Source organism: Bos javanicus, chromosome 15, assembly GCF_032452875.1.
Source record: "Bos javanicus breed banteng chromosome 15, ARS-OSU_banteng_1.0, whole genome shotgun sequence".
In the NCBI taxonomy this organism is placed as follows: domain Eukaryota; kingdom Metazoa; phylum Chordata; class Mammalia; order Artiodactyla; family Bovidae; genus Bos; species Bos javanicus.
Window position 1 is genome coordinate 54,845,288 of NC_083882.1, and position 16,059 is coordinate 54,861,346.

At 53.5% G+C, this 16,059-nt stretch overlaps 1 protein-coding gene across 8 annotated transcripts in view; it reads right to left on the bottom strand.

Moving 5' to 3' along the window:
- GDPD5 (glycerophosphodiester phosphodiesterase domain containing 5) overlaps positions 1 to 16,059 on the bottom strand; it is an 89,901-nt gene that overhangs the window by 10,574 nt on the left and 63,268 nt on the right. For 7 of the 8 annotated variants that reach the window (XM_061380887.1, XM_061380881.1, XM_061380882.1 and 4 more), the window contains 8 exons: positions 14,768 to 14,861; positions 13,840 to 13,899; positions 8,002 to 8,100; positions 7,605 to 7,698; positions 7,084 to 7,229; positions 2,656 to 2,738; positions 1,168 to 1,318; positions 405 to 623 (listed from right to left, as the gene is read on the bottom strand). In XM_061380887.1, coding sequence (XP_061236871.1) covers positions 405 to 623; positions 1,168 to 1,318; positions 2,656 to 2,738; positions 7,084 to 7,229; positions 7,605 to 7,698; positions 8,002 to 8,100; positions 13,840 to 13,899; positions 14,768 to 14,861 — 946 coding nt within the window. Of the gene's footprint in view, positions 1 to 404; positions 624 to 1,167; positions 1,319 to 2,655; positions 2,739 to 5,501; positions 5,717 to 7,083; positions 7,230 to 7,604; positions 7,699 to 8,001; positions 8,101 to 13,839; positions 13,900 to 14,767; positions 14,862 to 16,059 lie in introns of those variants that run through there. The other variant, XM_061380889.1, reaches the window with a different exon arrangement.

Consider the following 16,059-nt stretch of genomic DNA (forward strand, 5'->3'; position numbering starts at 1 on the left):
GGAGAGGAGTTTATAGCTGAAACTAAACTCCAGGCAGGTCTGGTCTCCCTGCGGCCAGAACAGGGCTTCGCGGAGCTCCCAGGGGGCGGAGGGGCTCCCTAGGGGAGGGGCTCCCTAGGGGAGGGGCTCCCTAGGGGAGGGGCTCCCTAGGGGAGGGGCTCCCTAGGGGAGGGGCTCCCTAGGGGAGGGGCTCCCTAGGGGAGGGGCTCCCTAGGGGAGGGGCTCCCTAGGGGAGGGGCTCCCTAGGGGAGGGGCTCCCTAGGGGAGGGGCTCCCTAGGGGAGGGGCTCCCTAGGGGAGGGGCTCCCTAGGGGAGGGGCTCCCTAGGGGAGGGGCTCCCTAGGGGAGGGGCTCCCTAGGGGAGGGGCTCCCTAGGGGAGGGCTAGGTGTACTTCAGGGCCTCACCTGGTGCTGGGGGAAGCCTGAGCTCAGAAGGGCCTCCAGCGTGATGTTGAGGAAGCTACTGCGGTAGGGGTGCTCCCGCGGCGGGTCACGCAGGTTGAGCAGCAGCGTGGCATTGCCCTTGGCCAGCTCCAAGAGCTCCACTAGTCTGCAGATGGACTGGTTTTGGGCCTCCCTGTGGTCGGAGGGTGACAGGGAGCTGGCTGTCCAGAACGGGTCCGTCTATCAGAGATAGGGACACACATGGTGGCCTCACCAGTCCTATGGGGCCTCCACATGCCTTCCTGGCGATGGAACTTGGAGACACCTGAGCTGCCAGTGTCTGCTGGTGTGTGCAAGTCAGGCAAACTGAAGGCTGTGGCCCCGTGGGGACTCTAGATTAACCCAACCTTAACCTCTCTATCCCAGTCTGCTTACCAAAAGAATGATTTGCTTAGAACATTTCCCACACCCCAGTACGTTTCTCCTTTAGTAGCATTTCAGATCAGAGAACCGACTTTGTTTAGAGTTTTACAGTGTTAACAGTTTGAACTATTACTATCATCATCAACTTTTTCTGGTAGGGGAGGCAGAACCAGAACAAGCAGTGACAGCCACGATATCTGGGCTGCAGTGGCATGCGCCAAGGAAGCCGCCAACCAGCCTGGCTGTGAGTCAAGGAAGCTGGGCGTGTGAGGGTCGCCTGGGTGGCGGGCGGCCCCCAGTGCTCTCTGTGGACTCCCGCCCATGCTTTCCACGCCTAGGACTGGGACAGGTGCTGCCAGACCTTCAGGAACCACTGGCCGGCGTTGAGCCTCTGCAGGATGGTCCAGTTGAGCATGGAGGCGGGCCTGCGGGCGAGCTCCGGAAACTCCTCCTCCACGTTGGTGGTGCGCCGCAGGGTGGCGTCGTGCATGAGGAAGGGCACCCCATCCAGGCTGCGGGAGGTTGGGGCCACGGGGTCACTGCCACTGCCGGGTCCCTCACCTGCTCGTCCCACTCTGTCCTGCCCACCCACTTACACCAGCCTACCAAGGGGCTCAGGAAGGCTCTGCCCTTGTTTGGCCTCAGGTTTCCCGACTGCACAGGGAAGTCAGTGGATTGATAGCCGAATCCCTCTGGCTCTGAGGGTCAGACAGGGGTGGGGACGGCTGAGGATGGAGGGCTGGGCCTATTAGCAACCTTGGAAGGCAGATGCTATCTCATTTGATAATGGGGAGACTGAGGCTGGAGACAGAAGTATCTTAACTCAAGGCCTACCAGCCAGTAAGTGGTGGAACCTGGCTTAGAACCCAGTCCACGTGATGCCATATGAGAAGAGGGAAAATGCAGGCTCCTTTGACAAATTCCATCCCACTATCATCCTGGTCTCCCCCACTGCTGGCCATAAGCCCCATAAGGTGCCTGAGTGTGAAACAGTAAAAGGCACCCGTGCTCCCCTTCCTCAAGACATTTTTCTACCATCTGCTAGGAAGAGTTGATAAACACACAATTCTATAATGTCTACAATGGGAGTGGTGTCTTCATACTGTGGTACCCTAATTCAATACCCTGCCCCCTCCCCTTCTCAGAGATGATGTCATCAGATTGGTATGGATTCTTCTTACCCTTTATATAAATATTAATACATACTTATTTATCTACATGTAGAAAATGTATCAATCAGTTTTATCTGGTCTTTAAAAATATAACTGACATCACAGTGAATGGATCACTCAGGAACTTGCTGATTTCACTCATCAGAGTGTTTGTGCTCCATCTTGCTGAGCCATATAGATCTCATATTTCCATTAAGTGGATCAGTGGCAGGACTCCAGGTCCCTACCTCCACTCTGCTTGAACCAAGAGAGTCTGTTTTGTTCTCTACATATTTTATATCTTGGAGTATGGCACAAGGGGATTCCCAGGTGGTGCTAGTGGTAAAGCACCTGCCTGTCAACGCAGAAGACATAAGAAACATGGGCTGGGAAGAGCCCCTGGAGGATGGCATGGCAACCCACTCCAGTATTCTTGCCTGGAGAATCCCCACAGACAGAGGAGCCTGGCAGGCTACAGGCCATAAGGCCACAGCGAGTCAGACACAACTGAAGCAACTTAGCGCACACACGCACAGCACATGTTTACTTGCACGAACATGGTGCCTGCCCTGCAGCGGGAAACCCAAGCCTCTGCTCTCCCATCCCCAAGACTCTGGGACCAGAGGTTTCTCCAGAGACCTGGATGTGGATGCACTGAGGAGGGGAAGAGGGGCTGTCCTCCCAATCTGCACACCTACCTGACTGTGACGTCAGCCTGGAGTCCATACAGCTTCTGCTCCAGGGCCTTCCTGAAGGACATCAGCGTGTGCTCTGGGGCCAGCTGAGGGGGAAGGTGGTGGTGAGGGGAAAGCCAGGGGCTAGTAGGCCTGGTTCTAATCCCCCTCCTTCAAGCAGTAGCTGTGGGGCCCTGGGCATCCACACAGCTTCTCTGAAGCTCAGTTTCCTTATCTGTTAAATCATGCCTGTCTCACAGATTTTTTGGGGGGTGGGGGGAGCAAAGAGAGAAACAGGGGTGGTTAGTGTTGATGAATATAAATGTGGAGGTCAGAGGATATTTTTAGTCTTCTGCCTCTTTATAGTCTTGGGCTGAGCTGAATGCCGAGTTTCCTCCTGTTTATACTTGGAGTCCGGGTGGAGATCCCCAAGGGAGAGGAGAGGATAGATAGCATGGCACAGTTTCAGTAGGGTGATCAGTTTCCTCATCTATACAGATATGAAAACACCATGTCTTAGACTGTTATTAAAAGCCCCAAGCATGTTGCCTGATATACAGTAAATGCTTAATAAATGACAGCTGTTACCCTACAGCATATACATCAGAAAACCCTAGTCTTAGTCCTGACTCCGTCCTTAACTAGCTTGGTGGCCTTCGGTGCATCTCTTTATCCTCCTATAGGCCTTGGTTTCCCCATTTGCTCCTTGCGGGTATAAGTACAGTGTTCGCTGAGGGTCCTTCCAGTTGGGGGAGTTGGGGGTTCTGAGTCTCCCTCCCTATTTAGTTTGATGATCGTGTCATACCCTTTTCTGCCACTAGGGGTCAGCACCATACCAAGGGTTGTGCTAGGACCAAGCGCAGTGCAGGATGAAAGACTGGGAAGATTTGCGGCAGTGAAGATGGATGGAAAATGCTCCCATGGCTCATCCCTTTCTCACCAAGACATGCTCATTCCCTTCTTTTCTCCCTGTGGCAATGCTTTTCCCATTTCTCAGCACATAACACACTCCCCTCTTCTGGAAAGCAGCCTGGTGTGGCAAAGGCTTTGGAGCTGAGGTGGAACAATTCTCCTTCCCAGTCACTGACCTGGGCCATTACTTCCCCTTCTGGACCTCAGTTTCTTTAGCTGTAAAATGAGTTAATGTTATCAGCCTCATAGATGAGGTAACAGATGTCAGCAGTCTCTGAAAGGTGTGCTTCTTTCTTCCCCTTTCTGCAGGGCAGAGGAGCCTTGGGGGAGGCGCTACCTTGTTTCCCAGTTAAGTGGGCTGCGTAGGAGCCCACAGAGGCACCTGAGGAGAGGTGTAGACTTGGTGGAGGTCCTACTCAATCACTTCCAAATGCCCTGGCGCCAGGCCTCCCACAGATGACCGCCGGAGGGGTGCTGGCTGGAGGCAGACTGTGGGTAGACACAAAGAGCATACCAGTGGCTATGGAGACTCGGGGGACAGAGGAAGTGTTTGGGTGGGGCCAAGTCTCATTTCTGGAGGCTTTTTAAACTCAGGTCTCTCTAGGTTAGGTGCTGACTTCCTGGAGAAAGACGGGTCCCACTGCCTCAGGCCAAAATGCAGATGGGGTGTATTGTCAGAAATGTGCGAGTGTGGGGTGGTCGTCACAGACTCCTGGTGGACCACTGTGCTTCAGAGGCTCAACTCTGGAGTCAGTCTGACCAAATATTATAGTATGCACACACGCACACAGGGCCCCCCCACAGGAATGACACCCAGATACCATCTCCAAGACAGGGATGAGCACTTGGGCTTACCACACATAGATGTGTGAACCTCCCCCAGGCCGATGTATACAGGTATAGACACTGATACTCATGCATTCACAGTGACACAAGAAAGAGTTGTGTCAAGACACCTACACCAGCCCCTTAAGGAGCACCACTAGGATGTAATCAGCCAGATGCACAATGGGAAAATTCTACAGGACAAATGACTCAATTTCTTCAACAAATAAACATATGGGGGAAAAGGGAAGAAGATTATTATAGACTAAAAGATACTTATGGAGAAGGACACGGCAACCCACTCCAGTATTCTTGCCTGGAGAATCCCATGGACAGAGGAGCCTGATGGACTATAGTCTATAGAGTCACACGACTGAAGCAACTTAGCACAAAAGATACTTAGCTCAGCTGGTAAAGAATCCACCTGCAATGCAGAAAATCCTGGTTTGATTCCTGGGTTAGGAAGATCCCCTGGAGAAAGGAAAGGCTACACACTCCAGTATTCTGACTTGGAGAATTCCACGGACTGTACAGTCCATGGGGTCACAAAGAGTTGGACACGACTGAGCAACCTTCACTTGACTTTCAACTACAAAAACTCAGGTCTCTGAGTTTAGAGACAATAAAGGATATTTTAGAGACAATAAAGGAAAGCTGAGCACTGGTTCAGTATTAGATAGTGTTAAGGAATGATCATGAATTTGGTTAGGTGTAATAGTGGCGTTGTGGTCGTGGTTCCATTTTTAAAGTCTTTATACATTAGAGATACACCCTGAAGTAAGTATGGGTAAAATGATACAGTGTCTAGGATTTGCTTTCAAATATTAAAGTGGGGGAAGGGAGAGGAGAAAGAAAAATCAGGGAAATGGATGAAACAAGAATAGCAAAATATTTGTAAGTGGTGAAGGTGGTATTGGATTCATTATACTATTTGTTCCACTTCTGCTAAAAAAAAAAACCCAAAACCTGCACAGGGCCATCTCGCTCCTTCCCTTTGCCCCCTCCTTCCTGCCTCAGCACCCCCTCTTGTCCTGTGGCCTCCAAAGCAGGTGGGATGATTAATAGGGGCCATGGAAAGAAGAGCAGCTATAAGCTGGGGCCCTGCTTCCTGGAAGGCTGTGCTTCTAATTTACCTTCACAAAAGCCAGCAGCAGGGAGGCTTGGAGGGTATCAGCAGCCCCTAAGACACGCGGGCGGCATGTAGCAAAACTGGACCCCAAATCCAGATCCCTCTGATGGGAAACGAGGGCCTTCCCAGCCGGTTGCCTCCAGGTGCTGGGAGCAAGCCGCACAGGGTGTGATGGGAGGACACCAGGCTCCAACTCAGGGGCACCGGTCTCAGCCTTATCTAGGAAATGGGCACAACAATACCCCCATATGCAGGGGGTGCGGAGAAGGCGATGGCACCCCACTCCAGTACTTTTGTCTGGAAAATCCCATGGACCAAGGAGCCTGGTGGGCTGCAGTCCATGGGGTCGCTAGAGTCGGACACAACTGAGCGACTTCCCTTTCACTTTTCACTTTCATGCACTGGAGAGGGAAATGGCAACCCACTCCAGTGTTCTTGCCTGGAGAATCCCAGGGACGGGGGAGCCTGGTGGGCTGCCGTCTATGGGGTCGCACAGAGTCGGACAGGACTGAAGTGACTTAGCAGCAGCAGCAGCATGCAGAGGGTGTAGGACCTTCAGGGTGATTTGCAGCCCTGTCAGACTCGACATCGCCTTTAAATGCTTCCTTTGTGAGGCTCCCTTAACTACCCTGAAATTCAGTGACAGGGTGGACCTCCCAAAGACCTTCACAACCAAGAAAAAGCTCTCAAGAGCCCTCAAGCGCCCTCTGGTGGTAAGGAGAGGTACTGCCTCTGTTGAGAATCGCATTTCAAGGCTTCCATAGGTTGGGAAACCCAACCTAAGGAAGCAGAAGGGCTTGCCCAAGGAAACAGGAGAGTATAACTCTTACTTTCTGTAAGCCAGACTCATATCTAAGCACATCGCACATGCTAACAGACTCCTGCTCTTCGTGGCCCTATGGTGCAGGCACTCCCATCATCCCGGGGTACTAAATGAGGAAAACAGGTACAGTGAAGATGCAACTGGTCCTGAATCCCACAGCTGCCAAGGTGCCTGGAAGCCTGGCTCTGGAGCATACTCACTCCTTTGAAGGGGAGGGCCTACTATGGGATCACAGGGGTGGCAGAGAAGGAGCAGGTGCTGACTTTCATGCCTTCCTCCCCTGTTTCACCCTGGTGCAAATGTTTTCCTTTAGCAGTGGGCTTGGGGCTGCACCCAGCTCTCCTGCCCACAGGAGGGTTTTCCTGTTGTTTCATCCCGGCCCTGGGAGCCTGCTCCCCTCCCCACAACCAGCATCTCTCTCTCTCCCTCTCTCTTGGGCCTTCCTAACCCACAGCCTCACAGTGTCTTTCCAGGGCTCTCAGGATAAAAGTGAAATCTTTTAAGCAAGCTGCCTTCAGGCTCTTCAGGACTTGATCCCACCCAAACTCTCTGGTCTTTACACCAATCCTTTCCATACACCAGCCCCCGCCCCCACCACACACACATCATCACCAAGAAGGGCTAAGAATCATTGCTATTATTATTATACCCATTTCCCTGCCAGCTCCTTCCTACAAGGAGATAGGCTTTTGCCTGTCTCCCTCTGGAATGGCAGCTCTGCCCACCCCTCACCCAGTCTTTAGGGCCCACAAGAGGCACTCACCATGGGGGCCCCGCGGTGGCCGATGAGGGCAGGTTTGGGGCCCAGGTCCTTTTTCTCCATGATGCAGGGAGAGGAGATGGTGAGAGGGGCCAGGTAGAGGGCAAACACCACGGTGAAGAAGGTTCCGAGAATAGCTATCTGGGAGGCTGCAGACATGGGCACAACCGTGAGCCCCAGGCAGCAGGGCAGGGCATGCCAGAGCCCTCTTCCCTCCACCAGTCTGGACCCTGACACTCTGAGAGAGACCCTGCACCAAGAGGACTCCTCATTCTTGCTGCAAAAGTGAACCCGGCCTCTAACTCACACACAGATGCAGAGACACAGAGGAGGACACAGGCAAGGCTGAGGCTGTCACCTCTGTGCAGCCTGCAGGCCACTCTGAACCAGGACTCGCCATGCTACGAGCAAGGGCCCACCGCATCCCCAGGCTGCCCAGGCACGGTCCAGGTGGGGGCAGGGTAAGCTGGCCTTGGTGCTTAGATCACATGGGTGGGGAACAGGTCCTGCCCAGTCATACTTACAGGATCGCTCTGCGCGGGCAAACTGTCCGGCCACAATCCAGGAGAGTGCTGTGATAGCCACCAGGGCCCCCACATGCAGGAACGGTGCTGTGCCCTTGGGTACAGGAAGGGGCAAGAGAGACTGTTGGCTCCCAGCCGTGCCCAGACCTTCTGGTCACCGGCATCCTTTCCGGCCTATCTCTATCCGTGGGGCAAGCAGCTGTCTCTATTTTTCAGAGGACACTGGGAGTCCAGGGACCCTGGGTGCTAGAATTCTCCCTGTCTCTGAGTTGCTCTGTGATGTGGACCCTTACTCCACCTTCTGGACTTTAGTCTGGAGGAATGGGAGTGACCTAAAGGTGTTGTCTTGTTCTGAGGGTCCTGGGGAACCAGCCAGTGGGCCCCCACCCCCACTCACCTGCAGGGAGATGAGGAGCACCTCCCACTCGTCCTCCCACAGCTGGGCCACGGCCGACATGGCCACCACGGTGGCCACCAGGATGGCCACCAGCCCGATCTATAGGGGAAGAGCCACCAGACGGTCAGGGGGCGCCAGAGCCTGGACAGCCCAAGGGTCCCCCGTGTGTGGGGGAGGGAGAGCAGAGGTGGAGAGACAAAGGGAGGGGCCGAGACACGGATGGGGAGAGTGGGGCATGCGAGAGAGGCCGACCTGGCAGGGCAGAGGCAGGTAGATGACAGTGAGAGATGGAGGCAGGAGGAGGCAGGTGGGCGGCCAGGCGAAGAAGGGAACACGGGAGAAACAGGAGGGTGGAGAGAAGACAGGTGGGCTGGGCTGGGGACATGGCCCCAGGGCTCAGGGTGTGGCGAGGGAAGACACTCAGTAAACGGGGCCTCCCGGTGCCCAGCAGGTCCCATTCCAGGCCTTGCCCGCCCTCCCAGCCACCTTTCATCCTGTGTGACAGGTGAAGATATCAAGGCTCCCCTGGAGCTGGGGCGAAGGGTGACTTGCCCAGGTCACAGGGCAGGAGGCTGAGGAGCCGGGTTCTGTGCGGGAGCCTGACAGCCAGTCCACCTTCCCCCCGGCCTTCAGGCGGGAGCAACCAGAGGGGAGGCAGGGGCGGCTCCATGCGCCCTGTCACCAAGGCGCGCTCTCAGTCCCAGCCTCTAACGAGTTATGGGAGCTGCCCTCCCAGAGAGAGTAAGGAGCGGAGCTCTGATGGAACCCTTGTGGGACAGAAAGCTGTGGGGACAAAGGGATCTGACATGTGTCCTGTAACACAAGATGCTTCCCCACACTAAGCGATGTCTAGCTTCTGGTTATTTAGCCCCCAGGGTCCCTGCCTTGGGCCCTGGATCCACATCTCTGCACCACCAGCCTGGTCTCGTAAAACTCAGTCATGTCTTCACCCTGAAGCCTTCCACAGCCCCAAGCCCCACAAGGCGCCAGCCAGGACCGCCATCTCTGGTCCTCCTGACTCCCTACTGCCTGCTCCCATGGTTCTCTGTGCCAGCAGGGCTCTCGTCCTCTTTCTCTCCCTACAGTGCCTTTTCTGGCAGTGGCAGCACCATTCCCAGAGCCCTCCAACAACCAAACAGGCTCTAAATTGAGTTTCTGGCTCGTGAGAGCAGCAATGGCAGCTGATCCATCTTCGTTCCCTGCCAGGCAGGGAAGATTCATTCTTGTCTGGGATTAAGGTTTCCTTTGGAGGTTTGTCGTTCTGGCCCATCAGCCTGGAAACAAATGTGCTAATAAGAAGCAGTAATAAGGCTGAAATGGGTAGGAACCCTTATGGACTGTGACAGGCCGGCCCAGAAGACATGGGAATAAGAGATATGAAGGTGCGTGGAGGGCCCAAGTGTGGCCTGGGTCTATGGGAGGCCCCTTCGCTTTTTCCTCGTGTTTATCCTTGTGAAAGTCCAGTCAGGATGTTATCGTCTTCATTTTACACATAGGAAAACGGGGCTCAGAGAGCATAAGGGTTTGCTTGGTCATGTAGCTTTGAGGGGGCAGTCAGAAGCAACTCCCACTTTGCCTGTCTTGGAGGTCAGGCTCTTTCTGGGGATCTGCCCTCACAGTGAAGTGGAGGGAGCCCCGGGGAGCATCCTCTCAACCCCCACCCCAACACGCAGGCTCCCTGCCCCCAGCTCCAGGGCACAGCAAGCATCTCTGGAGGGTCACTCCCTGAGCATGTTGTATTATAGTAGTGAACTGCTAGTGGAAATACTTGTGATAAAACTGATTTCCCAGGAACCTAATGCAATGAAAATTTTTATCCTCTCTGAACTCGGCAGTTGTCATAGTGGCAACCATTATGCTCCGCAGCATTACTGCAACGGTCAGCGCCTGTGGGATTTCGCCACATGCACTGTGTCCTGAAGCCACGGAAACAGCGCTGATTCCTAACAACTAGACTGCTGTTCCTCAAGTCTGACTGCAAAGGATACATCCCACCCAGAAAGTGGGGAAAGCCCAGGGGAAGCCTCGGAGAAAGTGGTCTTTGGTTTTCCGTGCCGGAGGCACTGCGGTTCGTGATGACAGCTGGAGGGATGGAGGATAAAGGAGTATGTCCGTTCATTCACTGAGCCCTGCCTGGGTGCTGGGACCCGGGAGGAGTTGGAAACCAGCCTTGCCAGCACGTTGGCCTCTTGGGAAGGTGATGAGAATCTGGGCTCTGTGTGGTTCAAGCCGCAGACGGTTGGCCCAGGGTTCAGGGACCCACTCGTGTCATGTTCCTTGGTGACTGTGCCTAATGGGGGTGGTTACCCTCTCAGAGTGTGTTTCCTGAGCTGCAGACGTGGGGAGAGTGAGCACCTGCCTGAAAGGGGTTTGGAAAGATAAATGAGAACATGCAAGTGAAATGCTTAGCACATGGCACCTGCCTCCAGGACTCTTGCCTGGAAAATCCCATGGATGGAGGAGCCTGGCAGGCTGCAGTCCATGGGGTCGCTAAGAGTCGGACACGACTGAGCGACTTCACTTTCACTTTTCACCTTCATGCATTGGAGAAGGAAACGGCAACCCACTAGTGTTCTTGGCTGGAGAATCCCAGGGACGGGGGAGCCTGGTGGGCTGCCGTCTCTGGGGTCGCACAGAGGTGGACACGACTGAAGTGACTTAGCAGCATGGCTGGCAGCAAAATAGTCAGTGCTTACTAAATGTTGTGTTAGTTGCTCGGACGTGTCCTACTCTTTGCAGACAAATGTTAGTAACATAATTTTTTTAAAGTGGGCATGGGTTTCCCTGGTGGCTCAGGGGTAAGGAATCTGCCCGTTAATGTAGGAGATGCAGAAGTTGTGAGTTTGATCCCTGGGTTGGGAAGCTCCCTGGAGAAGGAAATGGCAACCTACTTGGCTTGGAAATCTCATGGACAGAGGAGCCTAGAGGGCTATAGTCCATGGAGTTGCAAAGAGTCGGACACAACTTAGCACCTAAACAACAATGGCAGCATCGAAAAGAATGAAATAATGCCATTTGCAGCGATACAGATGGACCTAGAGGTTGTCAAACTGAGTGGAGTAAGTCAAATTTCATATGATATCACTTATATGTGGGATCTCAAAAAAAAATGGTACAAATGAACTTATTTTCAAACTAGAAATAGAGTCACAGATATAGAAAACAAACTTCTGGTTACCAAGGGGGAAAGGGGCGGGAGGAATAAATTGGGAGATTGGGGTTGATTATATATATATATGTATACTACATATAAAATAGGTAACTAATAAGAACCTACTGTGTAGCACAGGGAACTATACTCAGTATTCTGCAGTGACCTATGTGGGAAACTATCGAAAGTAGACATTTGTCTAACTGAATCACTTGGCTGTACACCTGAAACTAACGGCATTGCAAATCAACTAAAAAGACTACACCGAGGCACCATTTTCACCCACTGGGAATGGCAAAGTCCGGAAATCCCCGAACACTTTATGGGCAAGGGTGGCTTTATAGGCACAATCATGTATTCCTGCTTGTGCGGGCTCAGTCGTGTCTGACTCTTTGTGATCCCATGGACTGTAGCTCCTCTGTCCATGAGATTTCTCAGGCAAGAATACTGGAGGGGGTTGCCATTTCCACCTCCAGGGGATCTTCCTGACTCAGGGATCGAACCCACATCTCTTGCATTGCAGGTGGATTCTTTTACTGCTGAATCACCAGGGAAGCCCATGCGTAAACTATACTGGGAAAAAAAAAAAAAAAAAACTACCAAAAAAAATGTTAAGATGCAAAATGAGGGTATAATAGGCTACCACTTCTGTTTAAAGAAAAAGGAATGTGTGTGTATGTGTGTGTACATACACACATCTGCATGTGCTTAAAATATCTCTGGAAAGATAACGGGGAGATTTACATTTTGTACTTCTTCTGTAATGTTGAACCGTGTCAATGTACTAAGGGTCAAAAGTTAGTTAAAACACCCCCCCGGCCCCCCGCAAATAAGAATTCCTTAAAATCTTAGACTAAAACTATAGAGTCTTGCAGAGAGGTAGAATTTCCAGCCCCTACTTGACTACTGAGCCCCAGGGAGCTCCTTCCCTCCTGCTGCAGTGGATCCAGCTAAGCATCAGCTGGAACGTGCCTCATGCTGAGATCTCTTGGGAGGGATCAGAGGGGAGAGAAAGGCAGGGCTGGCACCCTGGGAGCTGGCACCAGTGCAGATGAAGGGATCTGAGCCCCCTGCCCCCAGGAGAAGACTCCCTGCGCTGCGCTGCTGCCCGGGCTGGCTTGAGCCTCCAGATGCCTCTCCCCCGGGATCAAGCAGGTGTGCCCTGGCCTGCCGAGAGCCAGGCATGCCCCAGAGGAGGGGGCCGCGGTGTGCACCAGCCCCACCTGGGGTGCCCGCAGTTGTTGTCCTTTCAAGTGTCAGCTTTGCAGCTGGGAAAAGAAAGTCCCTCACAGAGAAGGCTTCAGAAGTGCAGAGGAGATCTTAGGAAAGAGTGATGAGCAAGAGGAAGGTGGGAGGGGACCAGAGGCGGCTCACTGCTTTTTATCCCTCCAGGACTTTAGTCACCTGGGTCTGACTCCCCAGCTCCAGACCCTGGAGGCACACCTAGATGCCCACAGGCACCTCCCACTCCATGCAGCCCAAGTGGAGCTCACCACATCCTTCTTCCAGTTCTCGTTCTGTATCCTTTTAGCTGGAAGTGAGCCCCTCCCCTCAGAGTCACTCTGGACCCATCTCATGGGCTCATGATTATTCCTGGACATTTTTGCCTCTTCCTGAATGGCCAGCCCATGGAGTCAGGCTCTGGGGAAAGGGAGGTGGCACGGCCCTCTCTCAGGGGCCCTGGTGCTCCTGGGAGGGAGGGCCTCTCTCTGGGTCAGTTCTGTGCCACTCCTGAGCCCACTGGGGTCTCAGAAAGAGCAGGAGGCATCAGCCACATGCATTGCACGCTATGTGTGCCATGAACAGTGAGCCAGAGAGTCAAGGCTCTGGAATGTATGATGCCTCTTTGCTTTGGGTCCAACCCTGTGTGGGGCACTGGGGACACAGAGATGGAAAGTCAGTTCTGGTCTCTGCACAGAGCTCCTAGACTAGGGAGGGTTGGGGTCAGGGAGCCAGATGGAAATGGACAATGAGACGTCAGGACTGTGGCCAGGGAGCCTTAGGGGACTGGGGGAGCCTGAGAAGCTTTGTGTAGGTGGGAGGAAAACCAAGGAAGGGTTCAAAAGAGAGAGAAAGGGAGGTGGGAGCGAAAACATAAAGCAGAGAAGAGGCAGGCGTGCTGGGAGGGCCTGAGATGTCTCATGTGGCAGAAGCCGAGGGTGACGGTCCCAGGACAGCAGTTGGGAGACGTCAGCAAGGGGCCAACCTGCTCAGGGCCTTAATGTCTGGAGGGAGAGCTTGGATCATCCTGGGAGCAATGGAAGCTGTGGGAAGGGCTTTAAACTGGGAGTCATAACACTGAATCAGAGTTTTAAGATGAGCTCACTGAAGAGAAACAGAGGATGAGATTGAAGTCAGAGCCAGCCAGAGAGCTGGAGCTGTGACCTACGCTGGTTAACCACACAGCTGTAGACCTAGGAGCCTGGACCCTCTACTTATTAAGTTGGAAACCTTGGGCAAGTTACTTAACCTCTTTGTACCTCAGTTTTCCCAACTGCAAATGGGATGATAACAGCACCTATGCTGCAGGGCTGCTGAGGGGGTAAATGAGTAAATACAGTCCAGTGTTAGCTCCTAGAACAGTTAGAACCATGATCCAGGGAGGGGAGGTGTGTCCGGGCCCTCCCTCTGCGGCTGTGGCCTCCAGCCTCTCCCCTCCTCCCTGGGTCCCTTGGAGGCCCCCTTACCTTGTGAAGCCAGTGCAAGTTCATCTGTTGCCCCACGGCGATGTGGCATAGTGCCAGGACCTGAAGGAGGGCCCGGAGGGCAAGAGTCAGGCATCACGTGTGGCCCGGGTTCCTGCCAGTTCCCCAGACACCCTGCTCCCCCGGCTCTCCAGGCCCGGCTCAAGCAGTCAGCTAACCAGCAAACCATTTTCATGCCCAGCCCTGCTCAGCTCTGCCCAAACCTGGCCGCCTCCCAGATTATTTCAGGTTCCTCCAGGTGCCTTCTCCTCTAGGATTTTTCCCTCAAGAGCTCATTGGGCCCTGCTGCACTTGGGCTGCCTAATTCATGTTTTGGGAGTTCCAGGACCCCGGATTCTGAAGAAGACTTGAGCCTGTCCCCCAGGAGCCTGGAGAGTTGCTTTGATGCTCACTCACTAGGGTAAAGAATCTGCGTGCAATGCAGGAGACCTGGGTTTGATCCCTGGGTCGGGAAGATGCCCTGGAGAAAGGAATGGCAATCCACTCCAGTGTTCTTGCCTGGAAAATTCCACGAAGAGAGGAGACTGGCGGGCTACAGTCCACGGGGTCACAAAGAGTTGGACACGACTGAGCAGGTAACACACACCCAGGAGCTCCCAGGCCTGCCTGGGGACTGAGTTGAGTCTGAAGGAGCACCGTGGTGGAAGCAAGGACCAAAGCAGACGTTCTTGGAAGAGGAAGTCTGCGGTGGGGCCTAACAGTGGGATGTCCTCATGGGGTCAGGGGAAAACATTCCAGAAGAGGGCAAAGCAAGAGGACCTCCCACCTTGAAGGAACCAAGCCCCAGAGGTCTGGAGAAAAGCCAGCCGTCCTCCTCAAACCAGGGTGGGGCCCTCCGTCAGCCCGGCACAGGCCAGACCTCCCTTCCCCTGGGAACAGGGCCACCTCCCTCTGAGACAGCCCCACGTACCTGGAGGCCAGCGATGTAAGTGAAGGCAGCTGCTGTGGTCATGAGGATGGGCACGGACCAGTCACTCCAGTAGCCCATGCGGTTGTAGAGGTACCTGCCAGGAGGAGAAGGGGCAGGGGTCAGACCTCTATCAGGGAGCCTGGATGCTCCCTGGGGCCTGCCAGCTCTCAGCTCTCAGGTGGCCTGCTCAGGTACTAGACTCTGGCCCTTCAGTGAGGAGGTCACTGCTTCCCTGGTCATCGGTCAGCCTGTGGAGGGCTCTTGGGGGGCACCTGGGCATGGCAAGAAGCATAAACAAAAAAACAACTTCCCTTAATTCCACTGCCCAGAAGTAATCATCACCAAAACTCTGCTGCCTTTTTCTGGTGGGTGCCCCCCTCTGCTTATATATTTTTGTAAACAGCAAAGCCGAGACCCCACTGTGTAAAGCACAGGGGTTAGAGTTCAGGCTTTGGAGGGAGGCACTCGCAGATTCAAATCCCCTGGCTTGCAGGGTGCTGGGGAGGTGACAGACTTCCCTAATGCTAAGATGCTATTGATTGTGACATTCATCTCAATTTCAACGTCAACATTTGAAAAGATGAGGTCTTAGGATCGATGACATGTAACACCTGACTTCCCTGCACCTTAGTTTCTTCATCTACAGGATAGAATAACAAAGTGCCCTTCCTAGGGTTTCCTGAGGATGAAGTTTATGTGAGGAACAAGGTAAGTACTCAACTCTCTGCTTTTTATTAACATAAGCATTTACTGACGTCAGTAAAAGCCTGAGGAAATGTGATTTTTCTCAGAGTCATGAGGTTTTCTGTTGCACTAATGTACTGCATGAAGCCAACTTCCTACTAATGACAATTAATAGTTTCCAATTATTCACTGTTATAAATTAACACAAAAACTCTTTGGCACATACCTTTCTGCATTACTAATTATTTCCTTAGGAGAGACTCCTACAGATGGAATCACAGGACCAAAGGGAATGAGCTGTTTTTAGGGTTCCTGTTGGAGCCTGATAAGTTGCTCTCCAGAAAGACTGAACCACCCACATCCTCCCTGTACAAGTGGGGAAACTGAGGCTTAGAGAAAGCAGCAAGCAACGTGCACAGGGTCATCAGAGAAAATGAGCCGGCACCAGGCAGCTTCAGGCCTGCTACCCTCTTGGGGCTGGGAGGACTGCAGGAAGACACCGTGGGGTGGGTACCTGCTCTCCCCTGGCCCTCACCCTCGGAATTCGAGGGCAAGATTTACTCAAGGTGAAACTGAGGCCCAAGAAAAGGCAGCCCCCGGCCCTGGTA